We start from the raw sequence: 23554 nt of genomic DNA on the forward strand, positions 1-23554 counted from the left end.
TGTATGCCCTGCTTTCTCCCTGCACAGCTGCTGAGCTCTGAGCAATACTGAAGGGCTGCTCCTGACTTTAGCCCTAAGGCTGAGATAACTCAGTGTTTGCTCCAGTCTAGGGCCTCAGGGCTTTACACACCAGGGTATCTGGAGCAATAGAGACAAAAGTCTGGAATTGGGAAACCTTTCCCATAAAACTGGTTTTATTTTGTCAACATTCCCATCAAATCTGTGCAGACCACGTTGCTGATGGCCAAAATCAAAAAGGGCCTTTTACTGCCTGTTGTACCAATCCCTGTGGAAAAGGATCCAGCTCTGCTCTTAGCTCTGCAGCCAAAATCGTTACTGATTTGAGGAGCAGAGAGACTTTCAGATCCCCAGGAAACAGGTAAGTGAAAGATGGTTTTGTTTAGCGTTGCTGTAAGAAAAACATCTAAGGCTTGTCTTCACAGGGAAGCCATTATGAACTAACTGGAGCAGCCCGGCTGACGCTGGTAACTCAGATTCCCCCTTCCCCCATCCAAACAAGCACAAAGAAAAAGAACCTCGTGGGGATCGTGTGAGCTTTCCCTGGGTTAGAACAGAAGCTGCTTGCAAGGGATATTCCACCTTGCCCTCTCCCAGGCTGGCAGCCCTGGGGCTCTGCTCTCCACTAGTGTCCCATGCAGGGTCCCTACCACCAGCGGAAGTGGGCGTACGCCCGGTTGGCCTCTGCCATCTTGTGCAGGACGTGCTTCCTCTTGATAACGGGCCCCTCGTTGTTGAAGGCCAGGAGCAGCTCCTGGGAGAGCTTTTCTGGCATCAGCGTCCGGCGGTGCTTGTTCTCCCTGCACTCGGTGATCAACCACTTCATGGCCAGGAAGCGCTTCCGATTGTCCGTCAGCGGGACGGGCACCTGGAAAGGGTTAACCCATGGCAGTTATCAGCAACCTGCTCCTCCCCAGCAGCCACACAGCACCAGCTGCACCTGCAGGTGTTCACTGTGCTGCTCTCTGCAGCCAGACCCGCTCCTGACAGCTGAGCCCTGCCAGTTCTCCTGCTCTGTCCATAGGAACTGGCCGCTGCTACCAAAATGGAAAGTCTGGCCTGTCTGGGAGCTGGGTCCAGGCTGGTTTGAGTTAGCAAAGATGGGAGTGGTCACCTCATCTCTGCACTGAATACAGAAGTCATAGAATCACAGCAAGGTTTGGAGTGGAAGGGATCTTAAAGATCATCTCATTCCAAGTGCCTCTACAAGTGGAAGGGATCTCAAAGATCATCTCATTCCAAGTGCCTCTACATCTCACCTCTCCTTCAGGCCCCAAGGGCTGCAGAGCCTGTACTCAGAGACAGATCCTGCTCATGTTTTAAATATCCCACTGGATCTAGGTGACCCATTTTGCCATGCTGACCTGCCCCAGGTGTGTGGGACCTCTCCCCAAGCAACATGGTGCAGTGGAAAGGGATGGTACTGGTAGTCCAAAGACTACCAACTCTTACTGCTGATCTCTGTCTCTTTGGAAAATACTTGCTGTGTATTTCTCCTCACATCTAGTCAGAGAACCAGAGACTGCTGCTGATTAATGGCTGGACTTGATTGATCTTAGAAGTCTTTTCCAACCTTAGTGATTCTGTGACAGGGGAAGCACAATACTCAGAGGTGGGATCCTGATTTTGGACAGTTTCTAGGTGCTGTTTTAGTCCAGACTGCAAAGTGGCTCTTTCCAAGGAGAGATAATCTTGAGCTAATGGGGTGGAAATCAGTTCATTTGCCCTCCTAATTGTCTCACAACCAGATGTGCTCCCAGTCCCCTTTTCACCTGGTAGGTTTTGCCTCCTTTGGTGATGTTGCTGAGCCCGATGATGGGCTGGCAGTTCTTGAGAGCCTGGTGGAAAATGACGTAGGGGTTGCATTCAATTGTCTCCTTCTCATTTTCTGGAGCTTTGTGGTACTTCTCCAGCTGCTTCCTTTTAATGGCCTCCAGAGTCTTGGAAGAAAGGCAAGAAAGAAGATATACATGGCAGATGGATTCTCCCACTCCATGAGGTTACATCACTTTTACAGGCACCCCATTTTCATCTGAGCAGCTGGTCCACCAGCCCCAGAGGCAAAAGACCCATTGGAAATTCTTTAACTCAAGTTTTACTTCACCCTCTTCCAGCTCTTCAGCCTCTTTTCAGTCATTGCATTTCGGGTGAGGGGGATGAGCAGCACAAACCTGGGCCAGAAGCCAGGGAAGGGCAGGGACAAAGTGGAGCCAGGAACAGGGGTCTGGGCACTGAGCATCCTCCCCTGCAAAGCCTGCCCTCCAGAGCCTGTGTGCTTTTCTGAAACCAGGAATCAGCAGTTACTTGGAAACATTTGGGCAAAATGTTTCTATTTCAAGGGAGTTCATGGACGGAAGAGACCAGATGGCAACACCAGTTAACAGCAGTGGCTGTGGGGCAGAGCAGGCTCCAAGCTGTGCCACGTAGGTGACATCTGTGGGACTTCAAGGGCAAGTTATACAGAGGGAAAGGCACGACAGAGAGCTGCAAAGATCTTAGAGGAAACCATGCATTTTAAGGGTATTCTCTGTGTTATGCAGTACAAAAGAACACAGGGATACAGAAGAATGGAAAGAGAAGGTTCCCCACGAAGCTGTCACCTGCTGGTCTGTGCGCTAACGAGGCTGGGGCAATGTACATTTTATCAAACAAATCATGGTTTATCAGAGGAATCATGCTGCAAGCAACGTGTGGCAGAGTGAAACACATCAGGACCACAGAATGGACCACCTGAGTTCTGGTAATTCCCAATTCCAGTGGGTTTGACATCCCAGCCTTCTATTTTGTCTAGTTTTAACGTAATAGTGAGAAGAAACCTGAGTTCTTACCTGAGACATGAGGCTTCTGGCCAGCACTTTATTGCCACTCTTCATCATCATATTGGTGAATTTACTGTAAACACAAAGTCAGACAGGATCAGATATGAATTCTGATTTTATCACCCACAGAAATAAGCCCCCCATCCCTTTCTGTTGTTCCCATGGTTAAGTGTGGGTGCTGCCAGATCTGCTGTAATTATCGCTAATTACTGCAGAACAATGGACTCATTGATGGGAAAAGATTAACCCAGAATATAGGGATTGTGCTCTAACAAAAGGCGATGTGAAGCCAGCAGGTGAAGGCAGAGGAAGGCAGCACAGCTCCCATGCATTTTTGGAGAGAGGAGGAGCTGCTGCTTTCTCTGACCTGATCATGGGATCGCTGAACACGGAACTGGAGAGACTGGGAGGAGCAGCTTTGATGGGTCGAACAGCCCTAAGCTCCATTTGTTCCCTTTCCTCCTCAGTCAGCTCCTCTAAAGGTTTCTGATGCGATTCCTTCTTCACTTCTGGCTCCAGGTAGCTGGGGCTGTAGCGGCTCCATCTCACGGGCATTATCCTGCAAGGAGCGAGAGAAGCGGGGCTGTAGCCCAGCGCACATCCTGTGTCGTGACAGGGACGCAGGCAGATGTGGACAGATGTGAACACGCCTCAGAAGGAATGCCAGATGCGAGAGGCATCAGTGGCAGCGCGGCGAGCAGCTCAGTGCGGATTCGATCCCTTTTTTCCCTGTTCTGTGGCCATGGGAAGCGGGGGCCGGGGCCATCCCTGGGGCCGCTCAAGAGGCGTCTGCCCCTGCCGCTGGGTGATGCGCTTCAGAGATTAGAACGGCAATGTTGCGTGCACGGTCGCACTGGATGACCTTAAACGTCCAACCTTCCAACCTTGATAGCCCCGTGCCTGTGTGAGCCCGGCAAAAACAGGCGGGCGGCCCGTCCGCGTGCTCCCGGTGCGGCGCACACCCCTCCCCGCACCCGTCCTGTGCTCCCGGCGAGCCGCCCCCAGGCCTCCTCCCGCGCTGCCCGTGTTTCCGCGGTGGGGAGCAGCCTCTGGGGAGCCCCCCCGGCGCCTCTCCCCGCTCACCGGGGCAGCCACGCCCGCAGCCGCCGGCCCAGCCCCACCGCGCTGGGCGCCGCCATCTTCCCTGCGCGCGCCGCCGCGAAGGGCGGGGCCACGGCGGACGGGGGCGGGGTCAGCGCCGGCCCCGCCCCCCTCGCGCGGCTCTCGCGCGGCTCTCGCGCGGGCGGGGCGGGGCCCCGGGTCGCTCCGGCAACATGGCGGAGGCTGAGGGGGAGAGCCTGGAGTCGTGGCTGAGTGAGTACCGCGGGCGTGGGGGCACTGCCCGGCCCCCTCCGAGCCCCGGCCCCGCTGCCCCCCGGCCCCTCAGCTCCTTCCCAGCGCCTCCCTGCAGCCTCCGCTCGCCCGACCCCGCCACCCCCCTCAGCCGGGCGGGAGCCCCGGGGCCGTCCCGGGGAGGCCGGGGGGCGACAGCGCCCTGGGGACGGGTTGGCACAGCCCCCCGGGCACGGCGGAGTTTCCGCACACCGGGCACGGGGTCTCAGCAGCCCGGGGATGCGCCGTCCCGGGGGAAGAGCCGGGGCATCCCCCGGCGGTCAGCTCGGTGTGGGCGCGGCAGCGGCTCGGGCCGGTCCCAGCCCCGCTGGGAGATGCGGGCAGCGGGCGGGTCTGCGGCCCGCCTTGCTCAGCACCTGCGGGGCTGCTGCTTTTTCTTGCCCATAAAGTGTCTGTCCCTCCCGTCTCTTCCCTCGCCTGGGTTGTGGCCCGTCGAGTGTACAGCCTGAGTGCTGTTGGTGAGGTTCAGAATCGTGGGGGTTCCCAGATGAATTAATTGTATTCATGTGTTACACAACTGTGATTTTTCTAGACAAATCCTGCTTTATGCTTGGCTGCAGTTTCAGGATAGTTGTGGACATCCATTCTGTACAGGCTGGAATATATCAAAACCCTTTGTCAGGCTAAGGTACCTTAAAGGTTAGAGGGGACAAACCCCGTTGTTTGTTGATGCCCAGCCGCTGCTGTGTGGCTCCTGCCTGTGTGTCTGTCCGTGCTGCCCCTGTCATTTGGGCTCTGGCTGTACAGAGCACAGGGATATGATTCCTGAACGAATCAGTCATAACTGTAATTGTTTTTTGTATATTCTACACACAGGAGCTCCTGCTGCTGTCCCTGGGAGGCCATGCTGCACATCAGAGCCTGTTGCCTAGATTTTCTTCTCTTTTTTTAAAAATAGTTATTTGTTTGATTATGGTAGCAAGTGAAGTTCCAAGTAATCAGGCATGGGGCAAACAGCAGAAGATGGTCATTATTCCAAATACCTCAGAGTGCAAAACCTGTTACCCTTGGAGCTATCCTTCCATAAACAAGATTAGATTCTCCTTCTTCCTTGGTATTTTTATATAAAATTCGAACATGTACATGCTGTCATGATCTGTTATATGAGTTACTGTCTGAAAGATGTTTCATCTATTCTCATTTTAGCTCAATCCCTTCTGTCCCCTTACCGTTTTTGCTCCTCCTCTGAACTCCCACAATTTGTCAATATCTTTTGTTGTAGCCAGTGAGACACAAGAAGGAACACCCACATCCCTTCCTTGCAATCTTTCTCTGAGGAGAGCTGACTCACCCAGTTCAGTTTGTGTGTGAAAATGTCTCTAGTAGGAAGGATATTTTGGGTTGTATAGCCTGGAATGCTTCCTGACTGCTTGTTTTGTGGGGATATTTTTTAATTGAGGAAGTTAAGGTAGAGGTGATGTGTCCTTGGCCAAGGGGCTACAGGGAAGAGTTCCAAAGGCCTTACTCAATGTGAGAAGCATTGCAGCGAGCCTGATTGCAGAGGGACACACGTTTTTCAAGGCTTGAGTGCTGCTGTCAGATTTAGGAGGATGCTTTTATGCCAGGTCACTGCTACAGTGATCGCTGCTGGTGTGGCTGTGTCGCCCCTCCCATCGCAGGGAGCGCGGAGCATTCCGCGCCCGGGAATTACCGGCGGAGCCGTGAGGCCGGGCAGGCAGAGCTGCTGCAGCTCCCGGCTTTCAGCTGCCCTCCCGAGGGGGTTTTTCTGTAATCGTGACAAAGCCGCGGCTAATGCCAACCCTGAGGGTGTGCCATGCTGTACCCCTCCTAAGGGAATGGCTCAGCAGCACAGCCAACTTCCCAGCCACGGGAAGATGGAGAATTTCTTACTGAAAATGTTCCATTTTTTTTCCTGTGGTTCTGTGCAGCTTCCTGCTGCCCTGCCTCTGGCATCAGGTGGAGTCACAGACCCATGAAGTAACATCATCCTCGTGTCCTGCTGCTGCAGCAAGATCTGCACCTCAGCCTGGGATGATCTGGCATCTGCATGTCCTGCCTCATTCCAGGCAGCTGGGATGAGAGAAGGTGATCCTGTCCCTTCCTGGCAGGCAGGCTCTGCTTCTGCTCTGAGCTGAAACAGAAGAAGATTAGGAGATAATGGCAGTTGTATAGACACAACTGGAGCCTTTGACTCCAATGCTGCTTTTTCTGCTGCATCCAAAAGGAAGCTTCTTGTATCCCGCTCATGTCAGGCTAAGGCAGTGCTCCACTGTGGAGCAAATGGATAAAATATTATAACTGTCTTAATTTCTTTTTTCCTTGGTTTGTCTGGCTCAGTGTTCTTTTCTGCCCAGGACTTCAGAGTCTGACTGTTAGAGTGCACATGCCTGGCTGGGAGTCACAGGCTAAGCCTGACCTGGGGAAACTCTTTGTTGGGGTGGCTTTTGGCTCATTTCAGTAAAGAAGTGAACCCAGGAAAACAGGGGTGTTTGTTACCAGCCAGTTAATGGTCTGTGGTTCTCTTCATTCCAGCTGCTCTGTGGTTCTCTGCTTTCCAGTATAGTTTCTCTCTAGAGAAAACAAACAGCTTTGTTTCACATCTGATTATTAATCTGAATGTTGCCTTATTAGCATTTCAGTCGGGCAGAGCACCTGAGGGCTGAGTGGCTCTGATACTCAGGGTGGGTGTGAAGCAGCTTTATTTGTCCTGAGCACATTAAAAAAAAGCAGAAAACTGTGGCAGAAGTAGTGGCAGGACTTCAGTCCCTGGATTGCTAGTTTAGATTCATGTGGTTGCCAGTGTGAAATGGGATTTTCAGGAGGGGACCAGGTGGACAAGTGTCTCTGGAAGCAAATAACTGGTACCACATGGGCCTTGGTTGGCAGTTTCAACAGAAAAGCCAAGGACTTGATATTCCAGAGCACCAACTCTTCATCCTGGACTGAATCCTTTCACATAAGGGTTGAAGCATATTTATAAAGCAGCACAGATGAGCTCCTTGCCCACATTTTAAGCATTCTGCATAAAAATGGAGAGGATTGTAAGTCACAATTTGATAGACATGACACAGCTTCCTGTAGGTGAAGTGAGGTGATTCTGCTGTTCTGGGATGCTGAGTTCATGTGGCTGTGCTGAGACTGGGGACAGCTATCCATGCATCCTGTTGTGTTGTGTCATGCAAACACATCAATCTCCAGAGCCAGGGCAGGACTTGTGATCAAGCTCATTAACTTTTATGAACCAAGGTTTCATATGGAGGTTTTATGGATGTTAGAAATAGGAAATTTCTTCATGTGGAACAGCACTTGCCTTTGGCAGTCACTCTCTGCTTCTGAGACTTCACTGTCTTCATGTGAGAGCTTTTGCAGAAAAAACTTAGATGAGTCTGAGAACATGAAATAATCCAGTGTCATTGCAAAAAGTTTTTGGAGATATTTGGAACAGCTTTAAAATTAACACTTTGAACTTGGGAAACTTGGTTACATTTTCCTGTTTGTACCACATCATTTCAGGATGTGCAGCCAACAGAGTCCAGTTGGTTGTTTGTCCTTATCTGTTTGTGCTCCTCCTGCATTTATGAAGTAAATTCCCTTAATTCTGGCCAGGAACTGCTGGGCCTGCTGAGCACAAGAGGTGCTTTGGAGCAGCCATCCACCACAGTGCTGTTTGACTTGCATGAAGAGGCTTTAGACTGTTGTAAGTCCATGGTTTCATGATGCTTCCAGGGTGTTCATCAGTTGGAAATGTGGTAATAAGGTTTAGGTGCCAAATGTTTGGAACAGTTGTTTAGCTCTGAAGCTGTCTTTTAAACTGAGCTTCCCTTGAATCTCTTGAGTTTAAGGCCAGCCTGGTGGCTCAGTGAATTCTACAGGATGTTGTCTTGCAGTTATTCCTCCCTTGCTGCTCATCTAGGGTCCCATGAAGGTCAGCAGTGAGCACAGAGAGTCACCAGTGGAATATTTTACCATGCAGTCCATGGAAAAATTTACTTGCTTTACAAGTAGCATTGAGTGAGGAGGAAAACCTGAGCAAACCTTGCAGGATGGGCACAGTAGGAGGGCTGAGGTGCACTGGGAAAGGGAGGGTTTGCCATAGATGCCTGTCAGCTGTTTAGCTGTCTCTGGAGAGGTAAAATGATATGTTTTAATGATGATAAAAAATGACTCTTAGTAATGCAGCATTTGTTTGTTTTGTTATGTTTCCCTCTGAGATGAAAGTACAGGGTTATGTGCTGGGTTTTTTCCTGCCCTTCATACCCTGGTCTATACTATCTGACTAAGCAATATTTAATTTCCTAAACTGCTTTCCATTATATTAGAATTTTTAGGAAGGTTTCTTAAATGCCAGCTCTTAGATGTATAGGGACAGGTACAGTGCATTGTTTCTTCCCTTACAAGAAAGAAAAACCATTATGTCTGGTCATCTTGGCTGGAAAATTAGGTTAAAGCAGGAATCTGATCTCCTGTAAATTCATTGCTGCATCAGGGTTAAGTAAAATACATGGGGAAGATGCATTCATAACCAAAGAGGTGCTGATAGCCTCACTGCTCTGCAATCAGCACAGTCAGTGGGGTCCTGCTGCTTAAGGGAGGGTCCTTCAGGAGCCTGAAATAGCCCTGTCAGTAAAGCATTGATCTCTTAGCTTCAACATGTAGGATGTGAGTTCCTGATCAGGTGCAGGCTGAAGTGCTTATTACTTGAAAGAAAAACTCAATGTATAATAATAAATTTCAGTTCATAAATCCCAGGAGAAATGCTAAGGCATCAATCAAAACAGCTGGCACTCCAAAAGCAAGTGCTAATGCTAAATGACTGATATTAAACATCTGATGTTCCAGCTCTTGTTTCTGCCAAATTCCCTGGGAACGCAAAAATAATTTCATACGTAGAAAGCGTGAGGGTTTAACCTTTAAAGAGTTTATTGTTACAGCCAAATAGAAAGAGACAGCATTTCAGGCAGAGGAAGCTGTGAGCTGAAATATTTTATTCTGTGCTCTCATTTAGGATATGGGAATAGCCTGTCTCTAAACACTTGAGATTTGGTCACCTGTTTTCTTTGGAAAGCAGTGGTTCTTCCTGGATGTCTGGATGTCCCAACTTGGGCACACCCTTTTCCCTGAACAGACAAACCACATGTGAACTTCTTTCTCCTTTTTTAGAGCTGGCAATGGATGTCAGATGCTTTTCTCTAGGAAATGTGTGACCTTTTATACTGTTTCTTCTCTTGATTGGTGATATGTTCTCTTTCCCTTGCCGAAGATAAAGCCACCAACCCATCCAATAGGCAAGAAGATTGGGAATACATCATCGGATTCTGTGACCAGATCAACAAGGAACTTGAAGGGTGGGTGTCCCATACTGTTCTAGACTTAATAAATAAATGTTCACAGTTTAAAGTCTGAAATTCCATTATCAAACATTTACATTTTCTTTTATATATACTGATATCAAGGAAGAGCTGGCTACAACAGAGAGAAGATGCTGCCTCTCCTGTGAAAGGCAGCGTGGCTAATCCAGACTGAGCACTGGGAAACTGGGAATTCTAAATCTGCTTCTAATTTCACATTCAGCAGCTCCAGGGTTCTCATCTGGTCAAAGTTATTCCATTTGCCAGTCTGTAAAATGGGGTTATCACTGATAATGGTGGTGGAGCTTCACATCTTTAAAATCTTTACTTGCAAGACATTTTGTTTAAACAGCAGAATTTGTGAAGGTGTTAAAGTCCTCTGTGGTGTTTACCTGTTCTGTTCCAGGCCACAGATAGCTGTGAGACTCCTGGCTCATAAAATCCAGTCACCGCAGGAATGGGAGGCAGTCCAGGCCTTGACAGTAGGTAGTCCTTACCCCTCCCCTTAAATCCAGGCATGTATCCTCTTGCATCACCTGGGTGGAGTAGAGGGGGCACAGGGTGTGTCCATGGGGTCAGCTGGGGGCTGAGTGCCCTGATCCCTGGGAGGGAGTGGGAGGGAGCACAGTTCCATCCCTAAAGTCTCCAGAAACAACTCTGGGTTAGTTTGAGCTGCTTTCCTTTATTATCCACAGGCAAGATTTGTGTTTATTATTGAGGCCAAGTATTGAGATAACACAGACTCAGATACACCTGGATGAGGGTGGGACACCAGCCTGCCTTGATTTGTCATCCCTAAAGATGGGAGATAGATGTCTGCATGGGGCAGGAATACTTGCCTCACTGACAGGGGCCCTTTACCTCCCCTCTAAGCAGAACACACACTGTTGTAGGGTTTTTCCCTTTGCTTTCAGCCTCTGTTTCTATTCTTGAATGCAGGTGCTGGAAGCTTGTATGAAGAATTGTGGGAGAAGATTTCATAATGAAGTTGGGAAGTTTCGCTTTTTAAATGAGTTAATAAAAGTTGTGTCTCCAAAGGTTAGTCCCTGAGCTGTAGCTGCTTTTTGTTTGACCTCTGTAAGCTACAGACAGCATCCAAAATATTTGCAGTGTTCTGTTTGGCTCATTGCACTTATTAGTCTATATTCAAGAGCATTTGTTAGCTAAGTTCTTGTTGTTTGGGGCTTTTTTATGCCTTAATAAATTTCTCAGGAAGTTGTACTAGGTTGCCATCACTATGCAGTCTCTGAGGTGTTCTAATCCTTCAAGTAACTCTAAAGAGCTTCTAAAACTTGGGTTGTGTTGTTTTAAAAAACGAAATTCCAGTGATCGTGGAAGAGAAATGTGATGCAGAGGTTAAAACAAGATGTTTGACAGCACACCATGGAGTTCTAGTCCTCATTCTGCTGACTTGCTGTGTAAAGAGTGCCAGGCTAAGTCCCTCAACATTCATGATGAGTTTAATGTGCTGAAAATCTTCCCTATGGCATGATTGATGCAGCAATGCGTTCCCAAATTCTCTCCCATAAGACAGAGGAGGGGGTGGTTCTCTGTATTGCTGTAATTTTTAAAATAGCAAAATCCTAGAGCCAGCAGAACAGCTGCTTTTTCTTTTGCTGAAGGTAATCACAAAGCTTCTCTTCACTGTTATTTCAAATCTATTAGAGGACCACCTTTTCCTCCTAATGAGATGTACCTTAGACCATCTGGGAACTTGGACCATACACCTTTGAATGTATTTCACTGAGCTTTCACAGAGCTTTATTTTTAAAAAGAAATTAAGAACATGAAGAATTTGGATCTTTTTTCCCACACTTAGTACCTGGGGGACCGAGTCTCGGAGAAGGTGAAGTCCAAAGTGATTGAATTGCTGTACAGCTGGACTGTGGCATTGCCAGAGGAATCCAAAATCAAGGATGCCTACTACATGCTGAAGAGACAAGGTAGGGAGTCAGCTGCTCACTCATGCATTCTCTCCAGGCTGGGCTTTGAGCAAGAGTGTCACAAAATATACAGTTTCTAATTAAATGGGATCAAGGCAAGCTCTCAGGGGAAATAGAACAAGGGAGAAATTCTCTGAAAAGCTTTTCATTATGTGTAAATGCCTTGGGCAGGGGTGGCTCAGCTCGGTTAACTAAATTAGTGAAATACCTTGCAAATACTTTTGTTTTGGTTTGAAGGGCCTTTTCTAAGTTTTTTTTTTTTTTTTTTTGTGGAAGTAGTTATTAGATTATTTGAACAAGTCTAATTTAAAGTGAAATAAGGGCTTCCAAGTAGCTTTTTTTTGTGTTCTTTTAACTAAATGGCTTTGCAGCTGTTCCTTTAGTTCAGCTGACACACATTTCTTGTGTAGGCACAATGAAAAAAACTCAGTAGCTTCACAAGAAAAATAGATTCCATGAAAGCTCTGGAAACCATCCTGTCTTACTAGGACACATATATTGGAAGTCATAACTGTCCCTTGCAGCACTGTGGATAGATAAACTAAAGGCTGAATGGGGCTGAAAATGGGTCCTGCCCTTCAGAGGCAGAGTTTTAGCTCATGTTGTGGGGTTGGGAGAACATCCAGGTAAAAGTCAGCTTAGGGATTTGGATGTATTGTTCCCTGGAACAGCGTGGCAGCATCAGGGGCTGATGTGTGTTGGCTCTGAGAGAAGCCTGGGAGTACCTGTGTGCCCTGCACTGGAACAGCGTGGCAGCATCAGGGCTCAACCTGATGTGTGTTGGCTCTGAGAGAAGCCTGGGAGTACCTGTGTGCCCTGCCTGGTGTGAGTGTGTGTGCTGACCCACAGGATCCCTTTCTGCTTTCAGGGATTGTCATGTTTGATCCCGTGATTCCTGCAGACAGAACACTGATTCCTTCCCCACCGCCTCGTCCCAAGAACCCAGTGTTTGATGATGAGGAGAAATCCAAGGTACAGTGAAAGCTTGTGCCAAAATCACTAATGAAAAGTGCCTATTCAGTGCACATTTAGAATAAGGAAGCAAAGTATAATAATGTGGCTTTTATTTTGGGGGGAATGGTCTGTGCTTTTGCAGGGTTCACTGCTTTGTCCACCTGCTTAACCCAAAGCTCCAGTTAAGACCTTGTCTGTGTTACCATTATGGGGTTACTTATGTTAAAGTGCCATTCTGCTGAAGTACTGGAAAGCAGAGATGGTTTCACACACAGGAGGAAAAATAATGATAGGAGGAATAACTATCTAGTGCCAGAAGTCACTGAGACGTCACAGAATATGTCCTGTGTAAAAGCAGGAATGCAACAACTGCATAGATAAGCATAGATAATAAACTCTAAATTCCTCCTGCTGAAGTCCCTGTAACTATAATACTGGGCTGTATCCCTTTCCCTGAATTGTTCATATAGATTCCTTTCCCCTTGCTCAAGGGTCTTTATTTGTTCCTGACTATAATTTTCTTGTCTTTCAGCTTCTAGCCAAGCTGCTGAAAAGCAAAAACCCAGATGACTTACAAGAGGCCAACAAACTTATAAAATCCATGGTAAAAGAGGTAAGAAATTCCTGTAGGATTGGTTCAGGTCAGCAGTCTGCTTTCCAGGTTCTAAGCAATTTGACTTCAAATGGTGGAGAGCTTAGGATTTGGTCTCTATCTTGTACCTAGGAGATGTTTGTGTCACAGAAATGTCTACAGTTGCTGTCTCTGGTGGATGATGGGGTAGGAATTGAGTGTCTCTTGTTGTAAGTAACCACATTCCCATCATTCAAGGTGGGATTTCATATCAAGGTTTGGTGGGAGCATCGTGATACCAGCCCTGGATGCTGAGGACTGAGTCACTGGACTGGTTTTTTTCACAAACAAGTTCATGGAAACATCTTCCTGTTTGTAAAGCTGTGCTGCATCCACCCATGGCAGTCATTCCAAACTCTGGAGTCCAGGAAATGACTCACTGGGATTCTGGCAAATAAAAGGATGCCTTCTGGACCATAGTGGTTGTATAGGTTACCAAGATATTTCATTCAAGCTCCTCTTGTCCCCAGGGCAGATTCTCCTGCATCTTCAGTTGGAATCTCCAATCAGAGATGGGTGGACATTTTCCACCAGAGTGTGCTTGTTGTTCCTAGTAAATGCTTTGTTTCAAACACATCTCTTTTGTTAAATGGCATCAAGTGAACAAAAAAATCTTCTGAAAAGGTCAGAAAGGAACTTCTAGGAATTTTTTAAGTGTTGTAATTATATGTTGAAGTCTATCTAATGAGACTTTTTGGAAATACGGGGTTGCCTGTAATTCCAGAGTAGTGATGAAAAGACAATAAAATAAACAAATCTTTGCATGAATGAAGAAGGGTTTTGTTTGCTTTTTTCTGGCTTAACCTTAAATAGCCATTACTTGACACGTTTGCAGATAATATCTGTGGTTGTGTTACTGTGAGCTTTTAGAAGGAAACTCACCCTTTGTCTTTGCTTTGCACCCTGAAGGATGAGGCTCGGATCCAGAAGGTGACAAAGCGTATGCACACACTGGAGGAGGTGAACAACAACGTGAAGCTGCTGAATGAGATGCTGGTTCATTACAGCAAAGAGGACTCCTCAGAGGCTGACAGGGAGCTCATGAAGGTGGGTCTGAGCTGCTCCTTCTTCCCAGCAATCCTGGAGTTAGTCCTTTCTTACAGATTTGAGTTTTGCAAAGAATTACAAACACTGCAGTAAAATGGAGAGCGGTGGTAAGAAACAGGAGCAGTTGCTGCAAACAGCAGGCAAGAAAATATCCATGTTTTTAGTGCCTTTCACCAAAAGACTGGGTGGGGAGTAGCTCCATTTCATCTGTGCTTGAAGTGAGGTGCAGCTGTTCTCCAAAGGTGCAGCATGGCAGAACCTAGAAGCTGCAGTTTGTAATTCTGGATCCTATAAAGACACACAGATTGCAGGTCATAACTGTCCATTGCAGCACTGTGGATGAATAAACTAAAGGCTGAATGGGGCAGAAAAGAGTCTCTCCCCTTCAGAGGAAGAGTTTCAGCTTGTGTTACAGGATTAGGAGAACATCAGCAAAGTGAAAATTGTAACAACCACCAGGGATGACTTGGTAGGCCCAGAGCCTTTAAGAATTGCACGTTATCTTGTTTAAAAAATCAAACCCACTTATTTTTAACAACAAGGTCTTTAAAGAGTGGTAAGATGCTTAAGAAACGTGTTTGTTTCCTTGAACCATTTTGTTACTGCCACCTTTCTGCTGTGTGGTTGCAGACTCAGTAGTGGTTGCAGCACAACTGAAACCTAGTTGCTGAAGCATGATTCTGCTCTTCCTCAGGCTTTTACGGACTCCTGTACAAGGAAGGAACATCTCTTTTGGATTAGAGCTTGGCCATAAGTGCTGATGTGAGGGAGGACTGAGGAATGTGTTGGGAATGCAGGTTGTGTTACCCCAGGCTCATGTAACGCTGCTCAGCATTGTGAGCTGGGCACAGAGGGCCATCCTGGCTGGGCAGCCACACTGGCACAGTCAGCACAGTGAGACTGGTCTGTTCTGGGGGTCATTCTGTGCTGACTGGTGCTGCTGGCAGTGGCTCCTGGCTGCTGAAACCCTCTGTCCTAATCTGTCTTTCAGGAGCTCTACGAAAGATGTGAAACCAAAAGACGGACACTGTTCAAGCTGGCCAGTGAGACAGAGGATAATGACAGCAGTTTGGGTAAACTAAGCTACACTTGTCCTTTTTAATTGCTATTGTGCTCCTTGCCTTTGTAAGTGTTCAGCTATAAAGTCATTTCTATAAACTGCTGGTTCCTGTTGCTTTAATAAAGGACAGTCATTCCCTCTTTGTGCTTATCATTCCAGTTCAGACAAGGACTGGACAGTAAAGTTGGTTTGGGAGGATGGGAGCAGTAATGGGGGACAGCTGCTGCTTTGGGAGAGGAAGGGAGTTGCTTTGGGAAACAACCTTGGGCTTATTTTTTTCTTGTTACTGCGATGTGCGTGGAGCTAGAAAAGGTCAGGGTATTGCTTATAGAAACGTGGCACAGGCAGAGTGATGGAGCTCATAGCCAAATATTCATGGGTTTTCTTGCTGATTATTTAACTGACAACTGAGCACTCTCAACATTAGTAGGAACAAAGTGACTAAAGCCCTGGTGATCATTTTTCTATCTCTTGTAGGGGATATTCTGCAGGCCAGTGATAATTTATCACGTGTGATAAATTCCTATAAAAAAATAATAGAGGGGCAAGTGATCAATGGTGACGTGGATCTCCCTGGGATGTCTGTAGTGGAAGGTGAGTTCCTGGGAAGACAGTTGTTTAATTTTTGAATCCTGCAATTCTAAGTCTTTTGAACAATATTTCCTGTTTTGTTAAAGTAGTTTTTGATGGTTCTTGTGGCCAGCAGTTTGTGAATCAGAGGGAATAAGAAAACTTCTGAGCAGTGGATAAATAGTTCTGGACAGAAGCAGCAGTGCTGCAGCTTTGCATTCTCCATTGCTCAGTCAATATTATTGAAACCTTTGACATCAGTAGCAAACCTCCATGTGAGCAGTTTGTGTGTCTGGAAGTTCTCATACATTTTCCTCACCACATTTGTCCTGTTTCTTAATGGTAGTGTGTAAGAAGAAGATAATTTTATCAAAAACACAAGAGCTGAAGAGTAGGAGCTGGACCAGGGGTCCTTTTCCTGGTTTTGCAAGAAATTCCATTTGTGAATTCAGACCAGTTGCCCACTTCACACTTGAGCTTCAGCATTGAAAGCTCTGGACATGAGTGTGACAGAATTACCACTTGGGACTCAAACGTTTTTGCTGCTTCCTGGCAGCATCTTACTGGGACAAGACTGTTCTAAATATGAAGATTGAGGTGATGTGAATTTCTTTCAGCTTTCCAGCTCTCTGGTAACCTCTGTTTATTATAATGCTGTAGGAACTCCCAAAGCCTCATCTGAGTTCAAAAGATTTTTGAAGAGATCATGAATTGTGATGCACTGGGGAAGCAGCACTGGTTGAAGCAGATTTTCATTCTTTTAAGTATCTGTGTTAATTTACATAGTCCAAACAACAAATATCCTTTCTCTGTTACAAAGAGCCATAAGCCATGATGAGGATCTAAACCATCTCTCTGCTAATTTCTTGCACACACTGGGTTTGCTCTGAGCCTTTTGCCTTTTTTCCTAATAGTGCTCTTCTCCTGTCTGCTGCAGGGAGTAACTCCACCAATAATCTCAACACCCTCATTGACCTTGCTGGACTGGACACCACCAGCACACCGCCACCTCCGATGCCACCCAGCAGCCTGGCAGCTGCCCCCAGCACAGCCCCTGGCCCTGCTGAAATCCCCATCCTCCCTCCTCCTCCCCAGGCGTTCGCGCCGCTGCGCAGCAGCTCCTCCGGCCAGGGGGAAACAGCAGCCGCTCAGCAGGGCAGCACAACCAACTCCCTGTCCTTGCTGGATGAGGAGCTCCTGTGCTTGGGTAAGATGCTGAGAGGCCTGCAAAAGAGCTGCTCAATCCATCCTAAGACAGGCTACTTCTGTGTTCTCTCATGGAATCCACGTTCCTGGATTCCAGGGAATGCTCCCTTGCATCATTCTGAGTATAAGCCTTGGTCAGTGAGTCGGTATTAAAATCCCTTCCCAGAGCTGGGAAGAAAGAAAGTAACTGTTTAGTGCAATTGAAGTCTGATCTCTGGGGCTGCTGGGACATGCTGCATGTACAGGCTGCAGTTTGGGACAGATGAAGCCCTGATTGTGGGGTTTTGCTGGGGAGAAGGTGCCTGAGAGGGGCTGTGCAGAGGAGCCTGCAGGATGCCTGTCTCTGGAGCCCACATGTGAACAGCAGAAGGCAATGCTAATCAGGATGGGTTAGAAGAGCTGTTTGCAGGGCATGACTTCTGGTGCTGTCAGTCTCTTCCTCATCATAGACTTGCAGTCCATCTCAGTGTTTCATCAGGTTCTTGGGCTCTGGAAGAGCTGAATCCAGTTTTGATGGTACTGAAACAGCAGCCAAGGAATTACACTGAATTAATTTTCTCCTCCTGTTGTTTTTCCCTTCAGGCCTGAATGACCCAGCCCCTGCCACAGGGAAGGAGGCCTCAGAGAACAGCCAGTGGAGCATGTTTGAGGTACAAAGGAGGAGTCTCAGGGAAGGGGAGGGAGGGAGAGACTGATGTTGTGGGAGGTCTCAGGACACACTGTCACCTTGGAAAAGCATGTGATCACACACACAGGCAAAGGGGCAGTCTGGCTTAGCCCTAAAATCTGGGATAGCTGTGTTTAAACAAAGTAGGTATCCCTGAACCTGGCTTTAACAGTGTCCCATCTGTCCCCATGATGTTAGTCCTTGCTTTGCTTAAATTACAGATCAGATGTAGCCCTGACTTAGGCCGCAGACTGTGCTGCTTGTCACCCAGAACCTGTTTTTGTGGTAAACCTCTGTCCCTCTGTAACAGAGCAGTGCCATCTCTGCATCAGGGCCAGCAGTGAATTAGAGCATCTGCCTATTCTCTCTTTCAGAATGAGCAGTTGGACCTGGATTTCTTTAATCCGAAGATGGTGACTGTTGCTTGCAACCCTGCAGGGAACCCTCTTCTCCATCACACATCACAGACCACGTGTGGGACATCAGCCACGCTGCCTTCTGCTTTCCCAGCCTCCCAGACTGCTCCCAGCATCCCAGCACCAAACTCAGCACCGTTTGTATTTCCTGCTGTACCAGCTGCCCCTACAGGGGCTCCTAAGACTATTCCAGCTGCTCCTGGGTACTTCAGCTCTTCTGTGGGGAGCAATATGTCACATAAGATGGATGCATTGGAACAACTCCTTGAAGAAGCCAAAGGGTAACCAAAAGTCCTGACTTTGCTTTGGCTCTGCAGTTAGAAGCTGCAGTGCCCAGTTCTGAGGGTGACTTTCAGCTCTCTGGTTTGGTAGAAATGTGGGATTGGGATTTTTCTTCTCAGAGGTTTCAGTTTACAAACAAATACAAGTTTCCCACCTCTGGGAGGGAAAGGCAGGCAGAGCACACAGCTGTACTGTTGCCTGATCCAAAGGTGTGATGTGAAGGAGAGCTAGCTGTTAAGGTACGAGAGACCTCATTTCCTCCCTGACTTAGAGAAGTGACCCCAACCCAACCACCACCCTTGTCCTTGTAGTTCTCCTCATGTGAGACCGTGCAGTCACAGACTCCAGCCTGACTTCAGGCTGCTATTTGTCCTTGTGATGAGTTGTTACCTCTGGGTATTGGTGAAATTCCTGCTTCACTTCCAGCTCCATTCACCACGGCTTTTCTGTCTCTCTTGCAGGAGTGCCACCCAAGGCATGGCAACACCTTCAGTGTTCCCTGGAGTTACTTTGCCAACCACTGTCACCCCTGCCCCATTAGCAGCACCTGCAGGGCTGGCAGCCACTGCCTCTGGGGCCCCTCCTGCTCCCTTCTCAAGCAGCTGCCCTCCTGGATCAGGAAGTCCTCTCTTCCAGCCAGCATCATTCCAGCAGCAAGGCAGTCCCATGAAAGCATCTGAAATATCTTTGGCCAATGTCCATGTTCCCTTGGAATCCATTAAACCCAGTAAGTATTTCAGGTTTTTCACTTTGCTCTGGATATTTTTTAAAGACAAAGCTTCTTGTCAAAGTTCATGAAATAGAGAGAAGGGATGAGCAGCTCCATCCTGATCCCCTGATGCTGCCTCAGACCATCTGCTGCAGCATGAACCTGGATCCTGTCCCTTCTCTCCCTGTGGCAGGCAGTGCCCTGCCCGTGACAGCCTACGACAAGAACGGGTTCCGGATCCTGCTGCACTTTGCCAGGGAGTGCCCGCCGGGGCGCTCGGATGTGCTGGTCGTGGTGGTGTCCATGCTGAACACGGCGCCGCTGCCCGTGAGGAACATCGTGCTGCAGGCGGCCGTGCCCAAGGTAGGGACACGTGGGACAGAGACTGCAGCCAGGGAGGCCTGGCCGTGGACTCAGGGACTTGGGACAGCCTGGTCTGGCCTTTTCATAGACTGTGCTCTTTCCAGAACACAAAGGTTCTTGTCAGAGGCAGAAAACACTGAATAGGATAAGTCAAGATCTGCCTGTTCCTATTGTGTTTTGCAAGCTGGGCTGGCTCTTGTTCCCTCATTCTCACTTGTAGGTTGATTCTCTTCCATTTGGATATGTGCTGTTGTCCCCCCAGCCTGTGCATGCAGCCTTCATTTTCTCCACGCAGGAGATCATCCCTGAGGTTCTGCTTTCTATTTCATTTGCAGTCTATGAAGGTGAAACTGCAGCCACCCTCTGGCACTGAGCTGTCTCCATTCAATCCCATCCAGCCACCAGCTGCCATCACCCAGGTCATGCTTCTGGCAAATCCTGCAAAGGTGAGAGGGACAGTGGGATTTATCCTGCCCTTTTCAGACACGTTTGATATCATCTGAACTCTGTGGAGGGGTGGGACACATTTGAGCAGCTACAGCTGTTTGTTCCTAAAAGTTTGGCCTTGATGATCGTGGAGGTCTTTTCCAACCTTAATTATCTGTGATTCTAATGTGCCCTCCAGAAGTGGTTACTATGGGATGTTGGTGTTTCAGTTCAGGGCTAGAGGACGCTCTTCCCAACAATCTTTGGCAGGGAGAAGGGAGAATATACTTCTTCCAGCCACAGGGCAAGGATCAGGCTCAGCTTTAAGGGGAAGCAAAGCTGCATCAGGAGTTTGACTCTTCTGTGCACTGAACGTGCCTGGCTTTGCCAATTAGATCAATGCTAAATTAACTGGTGCTGTAGCAGTACTTTTGATGAACCAGCAGACAAATGTCAGATCTTGCCTGTTCCATCATTCTCTGAGGAAGTACCTGTGACCAGGGACACAACAGGGTTGACACTTCCCTTTCTGCTGATGATGCTAGGAGCATCTGAGAAGCAGTTTCCTTGAATAGTCACTCATTCAGTCAGCCAGCTCTGAAAGCGCAAATCCGAAGGACTCTCTAATTGTTTGACAAATTTAGATATTTATACTTCAGAATTACAGTGAAAGTGCCTTTAAGGTATCAGCTGAAATCTCTGAGATAAAAGGGTAAATGTCAGAGGAGTTTAGTGGAAGTTTAAAAAACTTTGTGGGTACACGAAGGTGCTGTTATTGAAGGACTGCTTCCATCTCGTACTTCCTGCTCTGAAAAATTGCAAGGCATTTTTCAGAGCAGGAACTGTTTATCTTCCTCCATATGATGAGGAATTTAATTTTTGGAACTTTTCCAGCAGCAGTCTTTAGGCTGTCTGGAGAGCAGTTGAGCAACTGGCCATGTCTGTTCAGTCTGCTCACAGGTCATTCATGCTTTTCTCATTCTGCTCCATGCTAAGCAGTAAAAGTTTTTTTGGTATAAAAAGTGTAAGGTGAATAACTCAGGTTTGTAAATAGCTGAACTCAATGAACTTAACCTGAGCCCTCCTGCTCCGTATAACAGAAGCCTTGTGCTCTCTGTAGAGCTGTAACAGTGAAGTGTTTTGTTCAGGGCTGTTGAGCTGGGACTGTTCTCACATTGCTTTTGGGTTTTGTCTTTCCTGCAGGAGAAGGTGAGGCTGAGGTACAGACTGACCTTCACCCTGGGAGATCAGCCCAGCACAGAAGTGGGCGAAGTGGATCAGTTTCCCCCAGTAGAGCAGTGGGGGAATCTATGACCTTAGGACACTGCCAGAGACTGTGACAGGACCAGGGCAGGATCCCACAGGACTGGAGCGGATGTGCCGTGGGGAGGGACACACATGCTATCCACTGGTGATGTTCAGCTTTGTTTACATGTCCTGACCACTCTGCTTGTAGCTTTAGTCCAGAATGTTGTGCCCCGCATTTGAAGGGGCCCTGGAACACTTATGCCAAGCATGAACTGAGAGGCAGCCAGCGACAGGCGGTGCTGGCTGCTTTTACTTTGACCTCTGGGTGAATCTGGTTCTATCTTCCATTCTATTAAACTTGAAGTTACTGTATTTTGAGGGAAGACCTGTCAGCAGAAGGGGATTTAGTTGGCTCTTCCTGCACTGCTGTCCAGAGATCCCGACAGGCTGTGGGGTGATGATGCCGCGAGCTCAGCGCAGAGCCCTGACAGAGCCCTCCCTGGGACTGTGACCTCCTTGTGCCACACGGGCCCGTGAGCATGCTGAGCAATAATGCTGCTCCATGAGGGAATGCTTCCTTTTTTACACTGATATAGCACTTAGCTCCCTTCTCCCTCTCCTGCTTCATTCCCAAGGGCTCGTGTAAGCAGCCCCTTGCTCCGTGTGTGCCATACTGCTGTATCTTTACTTGTTATATTTATTTTACACTGCTGGCTGCCACCCTGGGGCATCCCTCTGGGGCAGCTGGTGCTGAGTTTTGTCTGCAAATGGATACACTGGTGGGTTTTTTTTGCCTTCATTGCATTCCATAGTGTGGAGAAAAGAGGAAATGCATAGTGAGGAGGAAAGAGGGCTGGAGGCTATTGGTCAGTATTGGAGGAGGACAGCACCTGGAGCACAAAACTATCTTTACAATCACTAGTCAGGGCGAGTGACTGAATCCAGGGATAAGGATAGATGCCTCTCATGTCCCCTCATGCAGGCAGTGTTACTGGTATAGTCAAATACTGTTTTATTGAGCTGAGTACAATGACCTACAAGGTGTAAATAATAGAACCATAGAGTATTAAAACAGAACAAGCAGGCAGAGAAAGGAAGAGGCTGCCCTGGGCTGTGATGGGGCATGTGCTGGGTTAATGCCCCATTTTCTTTGTTCTCTGTATTAAGTGGTAAAGTGCAATTGTCCCCACAAAGGGGAAAACAGTTTTGCTGGACATCAGTGCTAACAGAAGAGCTGATCCCTTAGCTACAGCCTCCTAAAAACAAGGTTTAAATCACCAAACCTTGGTTCCAGCAGCCCCTTCTTTCTTCTGTTTCCAGTCTCAAGCAGTGCCTCAGTGAGCTCTGAGACAGACTCTTGTAAATTATGGAGGTTTTTAACACCCATTGACATGAACACAGAGAAGTGCTTGCTCAGTCCTTGGACACTCAGCTCTGCATTTCCAGCAGGGCTGTCAGGCAACAGCTCTTGTCAAACCTGGAGTGGGAGCAGCACAGAGAAAAGCAGTACAGAGGCTCCTGCCTCATGTAGGCAAACTCCACAGGAGAACATGATGCTGGAATGAATGGTGGCTGTAAAACCATTGCTCAAACACAGCTTGCAGTTATTAGTAGTTGAGTTTTCTTTACTATGCTGCAGAATAAAAATCCCTATAAATGAAAAATGGAATTCACAGCCTGAGGCCCTCATCAGAGGCAGCTGCAGGAACCCCTGGAGGTGGAATCCAGGCTCGTCCTGGTCTGAAGCCTGTGGAGATCTCAGCCTTGTCAGCTCCCTGATGCAGAAGCCAGGGGACAGGGATAGGTTGTTTAGATCCTAAAGAAAGCTGTTTTAAATTGATGGACTGGGAGATAATGGACAAGGAGAATTCTTTCTGCCTCAGACATGTTCTTGCCAGCACTTTAGACACAGTAGGCATGGGGGCAGTGCCTGGGTGGTGTGTCCTGAGGAGCAGGGTCACTGCTTCTCTGCATGTGGATCTCACTGTGACGTGGAGGAAGGCAGGAGAGCACAGGTGCTTTCAGCAGCAGCAGCCACCCAGATATGGACACACACCACAGTCCTGCTGCTTTGGAAATTAAACTATGAATGTTCCTTGTCTGTAAGGGTGAGGTTCCTGCTTCATCCCCAGCAGTCCTACCTGTACATACGTTTCCAATGCATTTGTGCTACTGCATGTTGAATAAATAATTTTCCCTACCTGGCTCTGTGCTGGCCCTTTCTCGTCATGGCTTCTGCAGTGCAGTGCTGCTTCTGGAAAGCCTCAGACTGAAACCATTGACTCAAGACCGTCCTAAGCAAAAATAGAGAGGTTGCCATTCTAAAATGCTGCTGGTTTAAGAGCTGGCCTTCATTTCACTTCTGGGTGTTAAAGGCAAAGAAAACATAAAATCCAAGGAAAAGCTGTAGTGAGGCTCACTTCACCAGGGAGGGCTGCCAGACCAAGCTGGAACAAGCAGCTGTAACATTTTGATGCAGGTCCTTCATAAAAGGTTAAAAACAAGCCTCTGTAAAGTTGTATTTGGAAGACAA

General features: G+C 47.8%; 2 protein-coding genes across 2 annotated transcripts; one reads left to right on the forward strand and one right to left on the reverse strand.

Moving 5' to 3' along the window:
- Nucleotides 1-159: 159 nt before the first annotated feature.
- On the reverse strand, nucleotides 160-3983 carry MRPS7 (mitochondrial ribosomal protein S7). The gene is made up of 5 exons (XM_041486512.1): nucleotides 3921-3983; nucleotides 3205-3396; nucleotides 2847-2910; nucleotides 1791-1958; nucleotides 160-886 (listed from the first exon to the last, which is right to left on the reverse strand). Exons 1-5 carry the CDS (start codon nucleotides 3974-3976, stop codon nucleotides 665-667), a joined length of 702 nt encoding a protein of 233 aa, XP_041342446.1. The 5' UTR covers nucleotides 3977-3983; the 3' UTR covers nucleotides 160-664.
- An 87-nt stretch (nucleotides 3984-4070) lies between these two features.
- GGA3 (golgi associated, gamma adaptin ear containing, ARF binding protein 3) lies at nucleotides 4071-23221 on the forward strand. Its single transcript, XM_041486508.1, has 17 exons — nucleotides 4071-4151; nucleotides 9412-9496; nucleotides 9906-9981; nucleotides 10439-10537; nucleotides 11319-11442; nucleotides 12311-12414; nucleotides 12929-13009; nucleotides 13937-14074; nucleotides 15066-15147; nucleotides 15612-15728; nucleotides 16642-16911; nucleotides 17493-17560; nucleotides 17952-18274; nucleotides 18737-19002; nucleotides 19178-19347; nucleotides 19683-19793; nucleotides 20977-23221. The coding sequence occupies exons 1-17, from the start codon at nucleotides 4112-4114 to the stop codon at nucleotides 21085-21087; spliced, it is 2265 nt and encodes a 754-aa protein (XP_041342442.1). The 5' UTR covers nucleotides 4071-4111; the 3' UTR covers nucleotides 21088-23221.
- Nucleotides 23222-23554: the final 333 nt, after the last annotated feature.

This window comes from Pyrgilauda ruficollis, unplaced genomic scaffold (genome assembly GCF_017590135.1).
Source record: "Pyrgilauda ruficollis isolate IOZ18807 unplaced genomic scaffold, ASM1759013v1 scaffold77, whole genome shotgun sequence".
NCBI lineage: Eukaryota > Metazoa > Chordata > Aves > Passeriformes > Passeridae > Pyrgilauda > Pyrgilauda ruficollis.